The sequence below is a fragment of the Clinocottus analis genome, unplaced genomic scaffold (assembly GCF_023055335.1).
Source record: "Clinocottus analis isolate CAN_PGR_092001 unplaced genomic scaffold, fCliAna1.0.p SCAF_2, whole genome shotgun sequence".
NCBI lineage: Eukaryota > Metazoa > Chordata > Actinopteri > Perciformes > Cottidae > Clinocottus > Clinocottus analis.
In genome coordinates this window covers 17869128-17888324 of record NW_027175931.1, presented here as the reverse complement: position 1 = coordinate 17888324, position 19197 = coordinate 17869128, and the positions used below count along the sequence as shown (strand labels likewise).

Here is a 19197-nt window from a genome sequence, read left to right as displayed (position 1 = left end):
GACTCTGTTAGCGTTTCCACTTGGCTAGGTCCACCACATGCCGCTCCGTGACCTCCTCCAGACGTCTTACCGCCGCACAGTCCCCCTCCTCCTTTCTCAGTTCCCCTCCTCCTTTCTCAGTTCCTGCTCTCTGGACTCCCTTTGTTGATATTATCTGCACTGGTCTATGGCACAAGGGCAATGTGAGAGCGCGTCGGGGTTCGTGTGCCATGCCCCATCCCGATGCTCCACGACAAACTCATACAACTGGAGCTCCTCCAACCACCTGCCCCTCCGGCTCCTTGAATGACCTTGAGAGCCACTGCAGAGCCGCATGGTCCATCCTCACGGTGAACGCCCGCCCGCAAAGGTAGTATTTAAAGTGACGAACTGACAGCACTACCGCCAGGAGCTCCCTTCAGGTGACGCAGTAGCGGCGCTCAGCCTTGCTGAATGACCGACTGAAGTACGCCACCACCCATTCTTCTTCTAGTCTTTACTGCGAGAGTACTCCCCCGATGCCTCCCCCGCTGGCGTCTGTTTCCAAGGTAAACAGCAAGTTGGGGTCGGCGGCAGCCAGCACCGGAGCATCAATCAGGGAGCCTAGCAGTCTGTCGAATGCTGCCTGGCACTCTTCTGTACAAGAGAACTCCCTGTCCTTCTGGAGCAACTAAAACAGCGACGCAGCTGTCCCCCCGAATCCTCGTACGAAACTCCGGTCGTACGAGGAGATGCCCAGGAAGCTTTTCAGCTGTTTCAGATTGGTGGGAGTAGGCCAGTCGGCGACTACCTGCACTTTCTCCAGCAAGGTTCCGACACCTTCCGCTCCTACCCTGTGCCCCAGGAAGCACACCTCCCTCTGAAGAAAGTTGCACTTCTCCGGGTGGAGTTTGAGGCCCGCTGACTTGATCCTGCCCGGCACCAACCGCAGTGATGCCAGTGCACACTCGCATGAGTCACCATGTGCCAGGATGTCGTCCAGGTAGACCAGGCATTGCTCACAGGGAACCCCTTCCAGCACCTTGCCCATTAACCGGACAAATGTGGCAGGGGCATTGCACAGTCCAAAGCTCAGGACCTTAAACTGCCCGTCGGCGGCAGATCGCTGTCTTTGGTCGGGACTCCGGGGTGAGCGGCACTTGATAGTAACCGCTGTGGAGGTCCAGTCAGGGGAACCATGAGGACCCTGAGACCAGGTCCAGGGACTCGCCGATACGGGGCAGCAGGTACGAATCTTTCCGTGTTACCCCGTTCACCCCCCTGTAGTCTGCGCAATCTCCAGCCCCGCATCTTATTTGGCACCATGACCATGGCTGCCGCCCATGGACTGTCTGAAGGCTCTATAATGCCGGCTTGGAGTATGCCTGCAACCGCTTTATCGCAAGCATGTTGCCTCGCCAGTGAGAGGTGAGTTTGTCCTACCTCTTCTTCGTTCCTGGCAAAGATGCCCCAGCTGCTCCTGCTGGTGGCGGTGCAACCCGTCCCGGTTTTGTCCCATATTGCTTTCATCGCTGGAAGCAATTCTTGGTCCTCTTCCTGCACGGTGGGGTCAGCCGCGGATGGGCTAACGTCTGATTCTGCGGAAACAGTGGAGGGAGACAGATCTTCAGGTTCCACCTCTGCAGCTCGGTTAGCTCGCCCTGTTAGCTCTCGGTTAACTGCAAGCTCCGCTTGATTAGCTCCACAACGGCTTACTTGCGTCCGGTAAATCACTTCTGACACCAGTGTAATGTTCGCTGCAGAAAGGCTTGCGGATGTTGGTCTCTTTAACTTGACGGTTTATTTCAAAGATTCACTTGTCGGTGACGGGGCTAAAAACACTCATGTAAACCCCCACACTACACATACAGCAACAACCACAACACACATACTTCCTTCGAAAACCATCCATCTCCCCCCTGCTCCACCAATCACAGGCCACAACCCCACCAAACGGACGCTGCTTCCCTGTGATTGGCCGGAGAGTGTGAGAGGCCCCTGCCCGTCCATCCTCCCCAACAGATACCAGTACAGGGTCGCTACAATAGGATGCAGCCAGCACGGCCATAGGTTTGCATGCCCTGCTTGGATGAATGATGTCGTCAGCACGGCTATAGGGCTGCATGCTATGCTTGGATGAATGATGGAGCCAGTACGGCTATGATACTGACTTAAAGTGCTCTGCCATAACAACATAACATAACAATATGTGCTTTCAAGTCAGACTCAAGTCGGCAAGTCGCGAACATTGCCAGTCAGTGAGAATACGGAAGCGCACACGCACCTACATAAATCGTCTTCAGAGTAAAACCAGTGTCGTTGTATTGTATTTCTGGAAATTGTATTTATTTATTTTTCATTTTTTCATTGACCTTACCATTGACCTTACGTGGGCCGGACTGGGAGAGCTGTAAGACGCCGAGTTCTAAACTTTACCGTCTGGTAGAGATCTGAAGTGCCTAAAATAAATATGAAAGAAAGTCGATGAGGTAAGTAAAAAAAAAAATCTCTTTTTATGGCTCCAAGTGCAACATTCAGTAAAACGCTCATGATCAGTCATCATCTTGTTTCTTTAAATATTTAGCTTTGAAGATTTTTAGATCAAATAATATATTAATTTTAATGTAATTTTGTGTAAGTACTTTCTAAAAGATGTTTGTCTTATTTAAAAAATAGTCTTTCATCACGGCCTGAACATATAAAAGCAAAACTAACAATATAATGTATTTTTCTTTTATTAACTCAGTGCTTCTTTATTCATATTTTTGTGTTGGCATTATTTAATATGCAATTTAACCAAACAAACAATTCATTCGCGGTGGACATTTGTTAGACATTTAAAAGGTATGTGACTTAATTAAGAAGATATATAGGTTTACAATGGTAACGTGAAAAGAAGAGAAAAGAGATATGTGCACTTGGTGCATATTAAAACATACACAAAGCTCACAAAAAAGACTTGTACAAGAGTTAATCTGTACCAGAGGGTAAGAGCATCCTCTCTCTGACGTACTGTATGATGACGTACAGTAAGAGGGAAGATTCAGTCCAAAATCTATATAAACCAGTAAATACACAGAATGCCCACAAGAGGACAGTTGAGGATGGAGATCTCAGCTCTCTTCATTGGCCTGATCCTGTCTCTGGGTTTGTGTGAGCTGAACTCAACTCTTGCCTTGAATGGTTCTGTGGATGGTGTGAAACAAAGGAATGAGCTCACAGAGGACAGGACTGGTGTTGGGGTGAGCACTGAGGCCTCATCTGTGAAATGTAAGCTCCAAGGTACCACTCGTCTACCTGCTTTCTCAATGGATGGTGACTATGTTATTGGTGGTAGTTTCTCTATACACCACTACATATATGCAATGAAGCATAACTACACCACCATGCCTGATCCACTAAGATGCTCAGGGAGGTTAGTAAGAGGAACATGTATTCTGTGGTGATGGACATGTTTACATACTTTTAAAATAATTGAATGCATTAGTATTTGACGATACAGAATGTGAGTCAATTTTTTGTTTGATGTTCAGTTCTCCCGTATTATATATGTATATTAACATTGTGAATTGTCCTCTTATGTGTGTCATATTTAAAAACTCAACTGTGATTTTGTATTTGTGTATAGCTTTAACTCCCGTGACCTGCGCTTCTCACGTGCAATGATCTTCGCCATCGAGGAGATTAACAACAGCACAGAGCTGCTGCCGGGCATCAAACTTGGTTATCAGATCTATGACTCGTGTGCCTCTGTGTCTGTATCAGTGCATGTGGCATTCCAGCTGTCAAGCGGCCTGGACCCAATGTTTTACACCGGTGACAATTGTTCACAATCTGGTAAGGTGATGGCCATTGTTGGTGAGTCTGGGTCCTCGTCATCCATCAGCATGTCTCGCATCATTGGACCCTTTAACATTCCTCAAGTAAATATTTGAGTTTCTGGAAACTATGTGTTTAACAGACCAGTGCTATTTTGTGTTGTCCTGTTCAATAATTACACTGTTGTGTTCTTTTAGGTTAGTTACTTTGCCACATGTGCATGCCTGTCCGATAAGCAGCAGTACCCGAGTTTTTTCAGAACAATCCCGAGTGACCAGTTCCAGGCTGACGCGCTGGCAAAGCTGGTAAAACACTTTGGTTGGACTTGGATTGGTGCTATCCGATCAGATTCGGATTACGGAAACAATGGCATGGCGTCTTTCCTGGACGCAGCACACAAAGAGGGGATCTGTGTGGAATATTCAGAATCTTTCTATCGGACCCACCCACGAAGCAGGATCCAGAGAGTAGCCGACGTTATCCGGAGGTTTTTACATTCACTGATTTTTTTCTCTGAACTGTTTTTGTTCCCTGTATTCACACTGATCGTATGTACACATGTCCATAACAATGTTTTGTAAAGTATAAGATAGAATTGTATTTCGTCAACTGAGAGGCAAATTGAGTGAGACCAAAAACTGTTTAAATTATCTCCACATATATATACATTTTTTTTGTCATATTGGTCTCATACAATGCACTTTTATTTCTCTCAAGGTCAACAGCTACGGTGATTGTGGCGTTTACATCCTCTGGAGACTTGACGATTCTGCTGGAAGAGCTGTCGCTCAAGCCCTCTCCTCCTCGTCAGTGGATCGGCAGTGAGTCCTGGGTAACTAACCCAGACATGCTGAGGTTCAGTTTATGTGCTGGAGCAGTTGGATTTGGTATTGAGCAATCTGTCATCCCAGGTCTGAGAGACTTTCTGCTGGATCTCTCTCCCTCTAAAGTGACTGCCTCTCCAGTGTTTACTGAGTTCTGGGAGGATGCATTTAACTGCTGGCTGGGAAAAAGTGAGAAAGTTTTGCTGATCTTTAACATACCTGACACTCACAGTTGTGTCTTGTCTGTGCTGTGTTTGTTTATTCTGTCTGACTGTAGACGCAGCTGCTTTAACATCTCAACTCCTGAGTGATTTAAAGCGATGTCCATTGTCATTGAACAAAGACATGAAGTGTAAATAAGGTCTCTGTTAATAATATATAAGTTGTAATGAAGATCTTTTAGGTCAAGTTGAGGCACTCTGCTGTCTTGGAAAAGATTACAACAATGCAAGCATACACTATATACAAAGTCTTTAGGCCATAAGGCTAAATAAAGAATATATTGTACCCATTAGTTTATATCAGTTACAGTATATGTGTAAATATACTGTTATATTGATCTTTTTTTTTTTTTAAAGACATTTAAAAGTCAGTATTAATTCAAGGAACATATTTTTCTCTGATGTACAAAAGGTAAAAAAAATAAAATAAAAACATAGGGCCATATAAAAGCTTAAACTTCACATATTAAAACAGATGAAGACAAGTCAGCAAAAAAGTGCTTTGAAATGTAATAGAAAATAAGCATGTTTTATGGATAAATTAGAAAACTATAGCTACAAAGGCTTCTAAGAAAGGTTTTACAGGTTAAATTAAACTTAAACTAAACTAAAAAAGAACATTGTACATGACAATACTTATTTAATTGTCAGTGCTAAAAAAACACCTGCCTGTGTCTTTGTGTGTTTTTTAGCAGCAGCCACAGACAAGAATGTGTGTGATGGAAGTGAAGACATAGAGATGATCCAGAGCCCGTACACTGACACATCTCAGCTCAGAATCACTAACATGGTGTACAAGGCTGTTTATGCAATAGCACATGCCATTCATAATGAAGTGTGTCAGGAATCATATGGTATCACCCAGTGTGATAAACTCACCAGCATAGAGTCCAAACAGGTCAGTCAAAACAAAAATGTCAAAACACTAATGTCTTTTGGTTATACTGTAAGTTTTCCTATTATACATTGTTTCTTTCCTCCCCCTCTCCGTCTTCCACTACTTCATCCTCACAGGTTCTCACTCAGCTGAAGAAAGTTAAGTTTTCCCAAAATGGTTATGATGTGTCATTTGATGCCAACGGGGATCCTGTGGCCACATACGAGCTGGTTAACTGGCAAAAAACGGAGAGTGGCAGCATTGAGATGGTGGCAGTAGGGCACTACGATGCATCACTGCCGGTGGGCCAGGAACTCCGTATAGACAGGAACCTCACCTGGGTGGAGGATAGCATACAAGTAGGGAGCCCAAAATGTATATAACATATTCCAACTTCAAATTTGGTCACATGTCGTTGGTCCCTGTTCCTCCAGTTCAGGAACAGCGACACCTACTGGGAAGAGATCTGTTTTCAGTCTGAACTAAATGTTGTTTTATTTGCTGAGGAATCGCAGCAAAAAACAGGACATTGAACAAAAATAATAATATTTAGTGGATAAGTACTTGCTTTGTCCAATCCAGACTGCTGAGGCCTCATTTTGGCTTTGGCTGAACTTTAGAACTAATTTATTACACAACTGTGAGTTTTTCCTCCAGCAGTTGCATTGACAAAACACACATACTTATTTTAACATGAGAGTTATGTTTTAGACAGACTTGAAATGACCGTAACATATTCTTTAATCCACAGAGTTTTAAAGGACATCTGAGTATGTGTGACTTTGTTTGTATCTATGTGCCAGGTGCCTGTGTCAGTGTGCTCTGTCAGCTGTCCTGCAGGAACTCGTAAGGTGCTGCAGAAAGGAAAACCCATCTGCTGTTATGATTGTATACCGTGTCCTGAAGGAGAGATTAGCAACGCTACAGGTATTGTTTCTCTGAATGCATATCTACTGCACAACATCAAATATTGCGCATGACCGCTAAAAGCCCTATTTTGTTGTATTTTTTTCAGATTCCCCTGATTGTTTCCCTTGCCCCAAGGAATTCTGGCCTAATACAAAGAGAGACACTTGTCTCCCCAAGCCTGTAGAGTTTCTTTCCTTCAACGAGGCTCTAGGAATCACCCTGGCTGCATTCTCAGTTGGTGGTGCCTGTCTTGCCATCATAACAGCAGGTGTGTTTCACCGTCACAGAACATCCCCGATTGTCAGAGCCAACAACTCTGAGCTGAGCTTCCTGCTGCTCTTCTCTCTGACTCTCTGTTTCTTATGCTCATTGACATTCATTGGAGAACCCTCTGAGTGGTCCTGCATGCTGCGCCACACAGCGTTTGGGATCACCTTCGTCCTCTGTATGTCTTGTGTTCTTGGAAAAACAATAGTTGTGTTAATGGCATTTAAAGCCACACTACCAGGTCGTAATGTTATGAAATGGTTTGGTCCTCCACAGCAAAGGATGACTGTAGTGTCTTTCACCTTCATTCAAGTTATAATATGTACTCTTTGGTTGGCTCTTAGTCCTCCTTTTCCAATGAAAAACCTCACCACATATAAGGAGAGAATCATCCTGGAGTGTGCATTAGGCTCATCTATTGGGTTCTGGGCTGTGCTCGGGTACATCGGCCTACTGGCTGTCTTTTGCTTTGTGTTAGCGGTCTTAGCCCGGAAACTACCTGATAATTTTAATGAAGCTAAGCTTATCACCTTCAGCATGCTGATATTCTGTGCAGTCTGGATCACCTTCATCCCAGCATATGTCAGTTCTCCTGGGAAATTTACTGTGGCTGTGGAGATATTTGCCATTCTTGCCTCCAGTTTTGGACTCATATTGTGTATATTTGCTCCAAAGTGTTTCATCATATTGTTTAAGCCAGAGAAAAACACCAAGAAACATTTAATGAACAAAAGTCAATCTTAAAACATATAGTTTGGAGAAAACAATGACGACAACTTAAGGGACTTTAATTACCAATACCTAAGGAAAGAGGGAAACCATGTGTCACGTTTGTGCTTAAAACATAAAGGTTTGTCATGATTTAAGTTTTCAGTTTCCTGTTTTATTTTGTAGTCTTGTGTCTTCTGTGTCTCTGCACTTTCTGCCCTGGTGATTGTCTGTCTACCCGGTTCCTGATTGTGTATTCCCTGCACTTGTGCTGCCCTCATTGTGTCGACCTGTTTCTCGTTACCTCCTTCTTGTATTTAAACCCCCTTTTTCTCCTGTCCCCTTGTCGGTTTGTACTGTGTGTTACACTCTTCCCTGTTATTAGTATCGCTCTGTTTAATTATAGTGTTTGTGTTAAAATAAATTACTTTAAACTGTTGCTTGGGGATTTGGGTCCTCACACTCCTAGCTTCCCGTGACTGAACAAACCGACCAATACCTGGACCCAGCCATCTTTTTTTCCGGCCCTGCCGTGACAAGTCCATGGCCAGCCACTGTCTGTTTGTTTTTTTGTGACTCTCATGGCCGTAGGCTATGTCGACCAGGTCATGGGCCCAGAGCCTGATCCCGAGACCCTTCAGAGTCCCAGTCTCCGGAGCCCAAGCTGTCCACCATTAGGTTCCATTTTCCTGAAGCCGCCGCCACCACCCCCTGGTCCTTCTAGGCACAGAGCCATAGCCTTCTGGCTCCAAGAGCACGATATCTGTCGGCCTGGTGGTCGTCTCCGTCCCCCCCTCGGACTGCTTCAGCCCACCTGGTGCCCATCCTCCAGCATAGCTGAGTAAGAACCTGTGAGGATAAAGTAGTGGAAGACGGAGAGGGGGATAACTTAAATGATGTATAATAGGAAAAGGTACAGTATAACCAATAGTCATTTGTGTTTTGACATATTTGTTTTGACTGACCTGTTTGGACTCTATGCTGGTGAGTTTATCACATAGTTTATCACACTGGGTGATAGAATATGATTCCTGACACACTGCATTATGAATGGCATCCTCGATGGCGAAGATGATTGCACGTGAGAAGCGCAGGTCACGGGCTATAAAGCTGTACATGGATAAAAACGCAAAGTTAGGGTTCAATAACTGTATTAATATGGTCTACATATGAGGATAATTCACAATTTTAACAGAAATATACAAAACGTGAAAACTAAACAACAAAAATCGATGTAATTAATTAATGAGATACTAACCCAATAATAATGTTAATGCATGGATTTAACAATATTAACTGTTCCAAACAACATTTTTGGTTTTTATAATGTTTACTAATTCAAAAACATATACTTAAATGTTATATTATGATTGTAATAATATAATATACTTACATTTTTTAGAATATGTAAATTTGTTATGTCCACAGAATGTTGCAATAAAGAAATTTAAAACAATATACACATTTCTATCACAGAGTAACATCCTCTTAACACCCACTATTTCCTCTTACTAACCTCCCTGAGCATCTTAGTGAATCAGGCATGATGGTGTAGTTATGCTTCATTGTATATGCATAGGGGTGCATTGAGAAACTACCACCAATAACATAGTCACCATCCATTGAGAAAGCAGGTAGACGAGTGGTACCTTGGAGCTTACATTTCACAGAGAACTCATGGGCAGATTCGAGGCAAGCTTGCAGTCTCCTGGCAAACTCTGGCCCAGGGGAACGGTTTCAGGGGGCTGGCCAAAAGTCATTTCTGCGGGGGTGCGAAGTTCTCTCCCCAGCATGAGGAGAGACGGTGTACAAGAAGACGACTCCTGAACAGCCGAGCGATATGCCATGAGCACTAAAGGCAGATGCTTGTCCCAGTCGTGCTGGTGCTGGGCAGTAAGGATGGCCAGCTGCTGACCCATGATGCGGTGGAATCTCTCCACCAACCCATCACTATGCCGCCGCAGGGGGGAGGTGCACGTCTTGTGCATGCCTAGGGTCTCACACACCCGTGATTTAAAGTTCCACCCCTGATTGCTGTGAATGGTCTCTGGCACTTCAAACTGACTGAACATGGCTTTCACCAGAGTCTCAACAACCGTCTCTGCCTCTTGATCAGGGATAGCGTACGTCTCTAGCCACTTAGTGAAGTAGTCGACGGCTGTGAGAACATAGCGGTTCCCTCCGTCGGAGCGAGGCAGCAGCCCCACCACATCCACGGCCACTTGCTTCATTGGTGCCCCCACGAGGCACTGCTGTAACGCCGCATGTGAGCGCCCAGGGGGTCCCTTTCGTGCCATGCAAAGATTTCAGTGATGGCAGAAATCCTCCACATCCTTCTTGCACTGTCCCCATTAGAAGCCCTGACGTAGGCGACATAGTGTTTTGGACACCCCAAAGTGACTGGACACTAGCACTGCGACACGCAGCCTCTTGGGGACCACCATCTGCCACTTTGCCTCCTCTGTTGCTGGCTCCTTACCTGCCCAATGGAGTACGGCCAGACTCAGGCGTAGCGATTCGAACTGTGACCAGAGCCCTTGAAGGGATTTGGAGAACCCGGCTACCTCCTCCTACAGCGATCGCCGACTTGACCCCCACCCACTGTATGGCCGCATGTAAGTCTGTGTCCTGACTCTGTTAGCGTTTCCACTTGGCTAGGTCCACCACATGCCGCTCCGTGACCTCCTCCAGACGTCTTACCGCCGCACAGACCCCCTCCTCTTTTCTTAGTTCCCCTCCTCCTTTCTCAGTTCCTGCTCTCTAGACTCCCTTTGTTGATATTATCTGCACTGGTCTATGGCACAAGGGTAATGTGAGAGCGCGTCGGGGTTCGTGTGCCATGCCCCATCCCGATGCTCCACGACAAACTCATACAACTGGAGCTCCTCCAACCACCTGCCCCTCCGGCTCCTTGAATGACCTTGAGAGCCACTGCAGAGCCGCATGGTCCATCCTCACGGTAAACGCCCGCCCGCAAAGGTAGTATTTAAAGTGACGAACTGACAGCACTACCGCCAGGAGCTCCCTTCAGGTGACGCAGTAGCGGCGCTCAGCCTTGCTGAATGACCGACTGAAGTACGCCACCACCCATTCTTCTTCTAGTCTTTACTGCGAGAGTACTCCCCCGATGCCTCCCCCGCTGGCGTCTGTTTCCAAGGTAAACAGCAAGTTGGGGTCGGCGGCAGCCAGCACCGGAGCATCAATCAGGGAGCCTAGCAGTCTGTCGAATGCTGCCTGGCACTCTTCTGTACAAGAGAACTCCCTGTCCTTCTGGAGCAACTAAAACAGCGACGCAGTTGTCCCCCCGAATCCTCGTACGAAACTCCGGTCGTACGAGGAGATGCCCAGGAAGCTTTTCAGCTGTTTCAGATTGGTGGGAGTAGGCCAGTCGGCGACTACCTGCACTTTCTCCAGCAAGGTTCCGACACCTTCCGCTCCTACCCTCTGCCCCAGGAAGCACACATCCCTCTGAAGAAAGTTGCACTTCTCCGGGTGGAGTTTGAGGCCCGCTGACTTGATCCTGCCCGGCACCAACCGCAGTGATGCCAGTGCACACTTGAATGAGTCACCATGTGCCAGGATGTCGTCCAGGTAGACCAGGCATTGCTCACAGGGAACCCCTTCCAGCACCTTGCCCATTAACCGGACAAATGTGGCAGGGACATTGCACAGTCCAAAGCTCAGGACCTTAAACTGCCCGTCGGCGGCAGATTGCTGTCTTTGGTCGGGACTCCGGGGTGAGCGGCACTTGATAGTAACCGCTGTGGAGGTCCAGTCAGGGGAACCATGAGGACCCTGAGACCAGGTCCAGGGACTCGCCGATACGGGGCAGCAGGTACGAATCTTTCCGTGTTACCCCGTTCACCCCCCTGTAGTCTGCGCAATCTCCAGCCCCGCATCTTATTTGGCACCATGACCATGGCTCTATAATGCCGGCTTGGAGTATGCCTGCAACCGCTTTATCGCAAGCATGTTGGCTCGCCAGTGAGAGGTGAGTTTGTCCTACCTCTTCTTCGTTCCTGGCAAAGATGCCCCAGCTGCTCCTGCTGGTGGCGGTGCAACCCGTCCCGGTTTTGTCCCATATTGCTTTCATCGCTGGAAGCAATTCTTGGTCCTCTTCCTGCACGGTGGGGTCAGCCGCGGATGGGCTAACGTCTGATTCTGCGGAAACAGTGGAGGGAGACAGATCTTCAGGTTCCACCTCTGCAGCTCGGTTAGCTCGCCCTGTTAGCTCTCGGTTAACTGCAAGCTCCGCTTGATTAGCTCCACAACGGCTTACTTGCGTCCGGTAAATCACTTCTGACACCAGTGTAATGTTCGCTGCAGAAAGGCTTGCGGATGTTGGTCTCTTTAACTTGACGGTTTATTTCAAAGATTCACTTGTCGGTGACGGGGCTAAAAACACTCATGTAAACCCCCACACTACACATACAGCAACAACCACAACACACATACTTCCTTCGAAAACCATCCATCTCCCCCCCTGCTCCACCAATCACAGGCCACAACCCCACCAAACGGACGCTGCTTCCCTGTGATTGGCCGGAGAGTGTGAGAGGCCCCTGCCCGTCCATCCTCCCCAACAGATACCAGTACAGGGTCGCTACAATAGGATGCAGCCAGCACGGCCATAGGTTTGCATGCCCTGCTTGGATGAATGATGTCGTCAGCACGGCTATAGGGCTGCATGCTATGCTTGGATGAATGATGGAGCCAGTACGGCTATGATACTGACTTAAAGTGCTCTGCCATAACAACATAACATAACAATATGTGCTTTCAAGTCAGACTCAAGTCGGCAAGTCGCGAACATTGCCAGTCAGTGAGAATACGGAAGCGCACACGCACCTACATAAATCGTCTTCAGAGTAAAACCAGTGTCGTTGTATTGTATTTCTGGAAATTTTATTTATTTATTTTTCATTTTTTCATTGACCTTACCATTGACCTTACGTGGGCCGGACTGGGAGAGCTGTAAGACGCCTAGTTCTAAACTTTACCGTCTGGTAGAGATCTGAAGTGCCTAAAATAAATATGAAAGAAAGTCGATGAGGTAAGTAAAAAAAAATCTCTTTTTATGGGACAAGTGCAACATTCAGTAAAACGCTCATGATCAGTCATCATCTTGTTTCTTTAAATATTTAGCTTTGAAGATTTTTAGATCAAATAATATATTAATTTTAATGTAATTTTGTGTAAGTACTTTCTAAAAGATGTTTGTCTTATTTAAAAAATAGTCTTTCATCACGGCTTGAACATATAAAAGCAAAACTAACAGTATAATGTATTTTTCTTTTATTAACTCAGTGCTTCTTTATTCATATTTTTGTGTTGGCATTATTTAATATGCAATTTAACCAAACAAACAATTCATTCGCGGTGGACATTTGTTAGACATTTAAAAGGTATGTGACTTAATTAAGAAGATATATAGGTTTACAATGGTAACGTGAAAAGAAGAGAAAAGAGATATGTGCACTTGGTGCATATTAAAACATACACAAAGCTCACAAAAAAGACTTGTACAAGAGTTAATCTGTACCAGAGGGTAAGAGCATCCTCTCTCTGACGTACTGTATGATGACGTACAGTAAGAGGGAAGATTCAGTCCAAAATCTATATAAACCAGTAAATACACAGAATGCCCACAAGAGGACAGTTGAGGATGGAGATCTCAGCTCTCTTCATTGACCTGATCCTGTCTCTGGGTTTGTGTGAGCTGAACTCAACTCTTGCCTTGAATGGTTCTGTGGATGGTGTGAAACAAAGGAATGAGCTCACAGAGGACAGGACTGGTGTTGGGGTGAGCACTGAGGCCTCATCTGTGAAATGTAAGCTCCAAGGTACCACTCGTCTACCTGCTTTCTCAATGGATGGTGACTATGTTATTGGTGGTAGTTTCTCTATACACCACTACATATATGCAATGAAGCATAACTACACCACCATGCCTGATCCACTAAGATGCTCAGGGAGGTTAGTAAGAGGAACATGTATTCTGTGGTGATGGACATGTTTACATACTTTTAAAATATTTGAATGCATTAGTATTTGACAATACAGAATGTGAGTTGTTTTTTTTCAAAAAGAGGAAATAATTGGAGTCAATTTTTTGTTTGATGTTCAGTTCTCCCGTATTATATATGTATATTAACATTGTGAATTGTCCTCTTGTGTGTGTCATATTTAAAAACTCAACTGTGATTTTGTATTTGTGTATAGCTTTAACTCCCGTGACCTGCGCTTCTCACGTGCAATGATCTTCGCCATCGAGGAGATTAACAACAGCACAGAGCTGCTGCCGGGCATCAAACTTGGTTATCAGATCTATGACTCGTGTGCCTCTGTGTCTGTATCAGTGCATGTGGCATTCCAGCTGTCAAGCGGCCTGGACCCAATGTTTTACACCGGTGACAATTGTTCACAATCTGGTAAGGTGATGGCCATTGTTGGTGAGTCTGGGTCCTCGTCATCCATCAGCATGTCTCGCGTCATCGGACCCTTTAACATTCCTCAAGTAAATATTTGAGTTTCTGGAAACTATGTGTTTAACAGACCAGTGCTATTTTGTGTCTTCCTGTTCAATAATTACACTGTTGTGTTCTTTTAGGTTAGTTACTTTGCCACTTGTGCATGCCTGTCCGATAAGCAGCAGTACCCGAGTTTCTTCAGAACAATCCCGAGTGACCAGTTCCAGGCTGACGCGCTGGCAAAGCTGGTAAAACACTTTGGTTGGACTTGGATTGGTGCTATCCGATCAGATTCGGATTATGGAAACAATGGCATGGCGTCTTTCCTGGACGCAGCACACAAAGAGGGAATCTGTGTGGAATATTCAGAATCTTTCTATCGGACCCACCCACGAAGCAGGATCCAGAGAGTAGCCGACGTTATCCGGAGGTTTTTACATTCACTGATTTTTTTCTCTGAACTGTTTTTGTTCCCTGTATTCACACTGATCGTATGTACACATGTCCATAACAATGTTTTGTAAAGTATAAGATAGAATTGCATTTCCTCAACTGAGAGGCAAATTGAGTGAGACCAAAAACTGTTTAAATTATCTCCATATATATGTATACATTTTTTTTTGTCATATTGGTCTCATACAATGCACTTTTATTTCTCTCAAGATCAACAGCTACGGTGATTGTGGCGTTTACATCCTCTGGAGACTTGACGATTCTGCTGGAAGAGCTGTCGCTCAAGCCCTCTCCTCCTCGCCAGTGGATCGGCAGTGAGTCCTGGGTAACTGACCCAGACATGCTGAGGTTCAGTTTATGTGCTGGAGCAGTTGGATTTGGCATTGAGCAATCTGTCATCCCAGGTCTGAGAAACTTTCTGCTGGATCTCTCTCCCTCTAAAGTGGCTGCCTCTCCAGTGTTTACTGAGTTCTGGGAGGATGCATTTAACTGCTGGCTGGGAAAAAGTGAGAAAGTTTTGCTGATCTTTAACATACCTGACACTCACAGTTGTGTCTTGTCTGTGCTGTGTTTGTTTATTCTGTCTGACTGTAGACGCAGCTGCTTTAACATCTCAACTCCTGAGTGATTTAAAGCGATGTCCATTGTCATTGAACAAAGACATGAAGTGTAAATAAGGTCTCTGTTAATAATATATAAGTTGTAATGAAGATCTTTTAGGTCAAGTTGAGGCACTCTGCTGTCTTGGAAAAGATTACAACAATGCAAGCATACACTATATACAAAGTCTTTAGGCCATAAGGCTAAATAAAGAATATATTGTACCCATTAGTTTATATCAGTTACAGTATATGTGTAAATATACTATTATATTGATCATTTATTTTTTTTAAAGACATTTAAAAGTCAGTATTAATTCAAGGAACATATTTTTCTCTGATGTACAAAAGGTAAAAAAAATAAAATAAAAACATAGGGCCATATAAAAGCTTAAACTTCACATATTAAAACAGATGAAGACAAGTCAGCAAAAAAGTGCTTTGAAATGTAATAGAAAATAAGCATGTTTTATGGATAAATTAGAAAACTATAGCTACAAAGGCTTCTAAGAAAGGTTTTACAGGTTAAATTAAACTTAAACTAAACTAAAAAAGAACATTGTACATGACAATACTTATTTAATTGTCAGTGCTAAAAAAAACACCTTCCTGTGTCTTTGTGTGTTTTTAGCAGCAGCCACAGACAAGAATGTGTGTGATGGAAGTGAAGACATAGAGACGATCCAGAGCCCGTACACTGACACATCTCAGCTCAGAATCACTAACATGGTGTACAAGGCTGTTTATGCAATAGCACATGCCATTCATAATGCAGTGTGTCAGGAATCATATGGTATCACCCAGTGTGATAAACTCACCAGCATAGAGTCCAAACAGGTCAGTCAAAACAAAAATGTCAAAACACTAATGTCTTTTGGTTATACTGTACCTTTTCCTATTATACATTGTTTCTTTCCTCCCCCTCTCCGTCTTCCACTACTTCATCCTCACAGGTTCTCACTCAGCTGAAGAAAGTTAAGTTTTCCCAAAATGGTTATGATGTGTCATTTGATGCCAACGGGGATCCTGTAGCCACATACGAGCTGGTTAACTGGCAAAAAACGGAGAGTGGCAGCATTGAGATGGTGGCAGTAGGGCACTACGATGCATCACTGCCGGTGGGCCAGGAACTCCGTATAGACAGGAACCTCACCTGGGTGGAGGATAGCACACAAGTAGGGAGCCCAAAATGTATATAACATATTCCAACTTCAAATTTGGTCACATGTCGTTGGTCCCTGTTCCTCCAGTTCAGGAACAGCGACACCTACTGGGAAGAGATCTGTTTTCAGTCTGAACTAAATGTTGTTTTATTTGCTGAGGAATAGCAGCAAAAAACAGGACATTAAACAAAAATAATAATATTTAGTGGATAAGTACTTGCTTTGTCCAATCCAGACTGCTGAGGCCTCATTTTGGCTTTAGCTGAACTTTAGAACTAATTTATTACACAACTGTGAGTTTTTCCTCCAGCAGTTGCATTGACAAAACACACATACTTATTTTAACATGAGAGTTATGTTTTAGACAGACTTGAAATGACCGTAACATATTCTTTAATCCACAGAGTTTTAAAGGACATCTGAGTATGTGTGACTTTGTTTGTATCTATGTGCCAGGTGCCTGTGTCAGTGTGCTCTGTCAGCTGTCCTGCAGGAACTCGTAAGGTGCTGCAGAAAGGAAAACCCATCTGCTGTTATGATTGTATACCGTGTCCTGAAGGAGAGATTAGCAACGCTACAGGTATTGTTTCTCTGAATACATATCTACTGCACAACATCAAATATTGCGCATGACCGCTAAAAGCCCTATTTTGTTGTATTTTATTCAGATTCCCCTGATTGTTTCCCTTGCCCCAAGGAATTTTGGCCGAATGCAAAGAGAAACACTTGTCTCCCCAAGCCTGTAGAGTTTCTTTCCTTCAACGAGGCCCTAGGAATCATCCTGGCTGCATTCTCAGTTGGTGGTGCCTGTCTTGCCATCATAACAGCGGCTGTGTTCCACCGTCACAGAACATCTCCGATTGTCAGAGCCAACAACTCTGAGCTGAGCTTCCTGCTGCTCTTCTCTCTGACTCTCTGTTTCTTATGCTCATTGACTTTCATTGGAGAACCCTCTGAGTGGTCCTGCATGCTGCGCCACACAGCGTTTGGGATCACCTTCGTCCTCTGTATGTCCTGTGTTCTTGGAAAAACAATAGTTGTGTTAATGGCATTCAAAGCCACACTCCCAGGTCGTAATGTTATGAAATGGTTTGGTCCTCCACAGCAAAGGATGACTGTAGTGTCTTTCACCTTCATTCAAGTTATAATATGTACTCTTTGGTTGGCTCTTAGTCCTCCTTTTCCAATGAAAAACCTCACCACATACAAGGAGAGAATCATCCTGGAGTGTGCATTAGGCTCATCTATTGGGTTCTGGGCTGTGCTCGGGTACATCGGCCTGCTGGCTGTCTTTTGCTTTATGTTAGCGGTCTTAGCCCGGAAACTACCTGATAATTTTAATGAAGCTAAGCTTATCACCTTCAGCATGCTGATATTCTGTGCAGTCTGGATCACCTTCATCCCAGCATATGTCAGTTCTCCTGGGAAATTTACTGTGGCTGTGGAGATATTTGCCATTCTTGCCTCCAGTTTTGGACTCATATTGTGTATATTTGCTCCAAAGTGTTTCATCATATTGTTTAAGCCAGAGAAAAACACCAAGAAACATTTAATGAACAAAAGTCAATCTTAAAACATATAGTTTGGAGAAAACAATGACGACAACTTAAGGGACTTTAATTACCAATACCTAAGGGAAGAGGGAAACCATGTTTCACGTTTGTGCTTAAAACATAAAGGTTTGTCATGATTTAAGTTTTCAGTTTCCTGTTTTATTTTGTAGTCTTGTGTCTTCTGTGTCTCTGCACTTTCTGCCCTGGTGATTGTCTGTCTACCCGGTTCCTGATTGTGTATTCCCTGCACTTGTGCTGCCCTCATTGTGTCGACCTGTTTCTCGTTACCTCCTTCTTGTATTTAAACCCCCTTTTTCTCCTGTCCCCTTGTCGGTTTGTACTGTGTGTTACACTCTTCCCTGTTATTAGTATCGCTCTGTTTAATTATAGTGTTTGTGTTAAAATAAATTACTTTAAACTGTTGCTTGGGCATTTGGGTCCTCACACTCCTAGCTTCCCGTGACTGAACAAACTGACCAATACCTGGACCCAGCCATCTTTTTTTCCGGCCCTGCCGTGACAAGTCCATGGCCAGCCACTGTCTGTTTGTTTTTTTGTGACTCTCATGGCCGTAGTCTGGGCTATGTCGACCAGGTCATGGGCCCAGAGCCTGATCCCGAGACCCTTCAGAGTCCCAGTCTCCGGAGCCCAAGCTGTCCACCATTAGGTTCCATTTTCCTGAAGCCGCCGCCACCACCCCCTGGTCCTTCTCGGCACAGAGCCATAGCCTTCTGGCTCCAAGAGCACAATATCTGTCAGCCTGGTGGTCGTCTCCGTCCCCCCCTCGGACTGCTTCAGACCATCTAGTGCCCATCCTCCAGCATAGCCCCAGGGACTGTTTTTGCCATGTCCCTGGTTTATTATATGAAAATAAACCAACACTTAGTTGGTAGTTTGACGTATATGCTCACTGGCAAAATGTAAATAGCAGGATTGTCCATATTACATTTGTTTCAATTTATTGTATTCAGAATCAAGCACGACAGCCATGCTCTCTCCAACCGGTAATGTAATCAAAGAACTGTTCTACACTTTTGAATCTCATCACCTGTAGCTTACCTATGTGCACTTCATGAACTAATGTGCCTATCTTTGTTTAAAGTCAGAACTGCATGTATGTTCACTTTGTTTTCAGTAAGGATACAAAAAAGAAAATGGCATTATGGTTTGACCGGCAACATTACTCTATAGCTCATGAGCAGATTTAGTTTTCATATTGTCTTTGTAAATATTCATATTTGAAATGTATTTTATTAATTGTAATGGCATGTTATGAAAGTACCTAAACTGTTTTTGGTATTTCAAAGTGTTTTTTCATCACAGCCTGAAAATACAGGATTAAAGTAATGCTAATTAAAAAAAGAGTAAAATAAAAA

General features: G+C 44.4%; 2 protein-coding genes across 2 annotated transcripts; both read left to right on the top strand.

Moving 5' to 3' along the window:
* The first annotated feature begins 3329 nt into the window (after positions 1–3329).
* Positions 3330–7619, top strand: LOC137790183 (extracellular calcium-sensing receptor-like). Its single transcript, XM_068584165.1, has 8 exons — positions 3330–3373; positions 3587–3881; positions 3975–4264; positions 4495–4790; positions 5515–5720; positions 5837–6058; positions 6503–6626; positions 6715–7619. The coding sequence occupies exons 1-8, from the start codon at positions 3345–3347 to the stop codon at positions 7617–7619; spliced, it is 2367 nt and encodes a 788-aa protein (XP_068440266.1). The 5' UTR covers positions 3330–3344.
* Positions 7620–13515: 5896 nt separating this feature from the next.
* LOC137790182 (extracellular calcium-sensing receptor-like) lies at positions 13516–17846 on the top strand. The gene is made up of 8 exons (XM_068584164.1): positions 13516–13559; positions 13806–14100; positions 14194–14483; positions 14717–15012; positions 15737–15942; positions 16059–16280; positions 16725–16848; positions 16937–17846. The coding sequence occupies exons 1-8, from the start codon at positions 13531–13533 to the stop codon at positions 17839–17841; spliced, it is 2367 nt and encodes a 788-aa protein (XP_068440265.1). The 5' UTR covers positions 13516–13530; the 3' UTR covers positions 17842–17846.
* Positions 17847–19197: the final 1351 nt, after the last annotated feature.

What these genes read in the sequence shown, in the direction of transcription:
- LOC137790183 (XM_068584165.1), top strand. Translation starts at nt 3,345, where the DNA reads ATGCCTGATCCACTAAGATGCTCAGGGAG. An exon ending in GACCCTTTAACATTCCTCAA is followed by an intron (nt 3,882 to 3,974) that starts GTAAATATTTGA and finishes GTGTTCTTTTAG; the next exon opens with GTTAGTTACTTTGCCACATG. An exon ending in AGAGATTAGCAACGCTACAG is followed by an intron (nt 6,627 to 6,714) that starts GTATTGTTTCTC and finishes TATTTTTTTCAG; the next exon opens with ATTCCCCTGATTGTTTCCCT.
- LOC137790182 (XM_068584164.1), top strand. Translation starts at nt 13,531, where the DNA reads ATGCCTGATCCACTAAGATGCTCAGGGAG. An exon ending in GTAGCCGACGTTATCCGGAG is followed by an intron (nt 14,484 to 14,716) that starts GTTTTTACATTC and finishes ATTTCTCTCAAG; the next exon opens with ATCAACAGCTACGGTGATTG. An exon ending in AGAGATTAGCAACGCTACAG is followed by an intron (nt 16,849 to 16,936) that starts GTATTGTTTCTC and finishes TATTTTATTCAG; the next exon opens with ATTCCCCTGATTGTTTCCCT.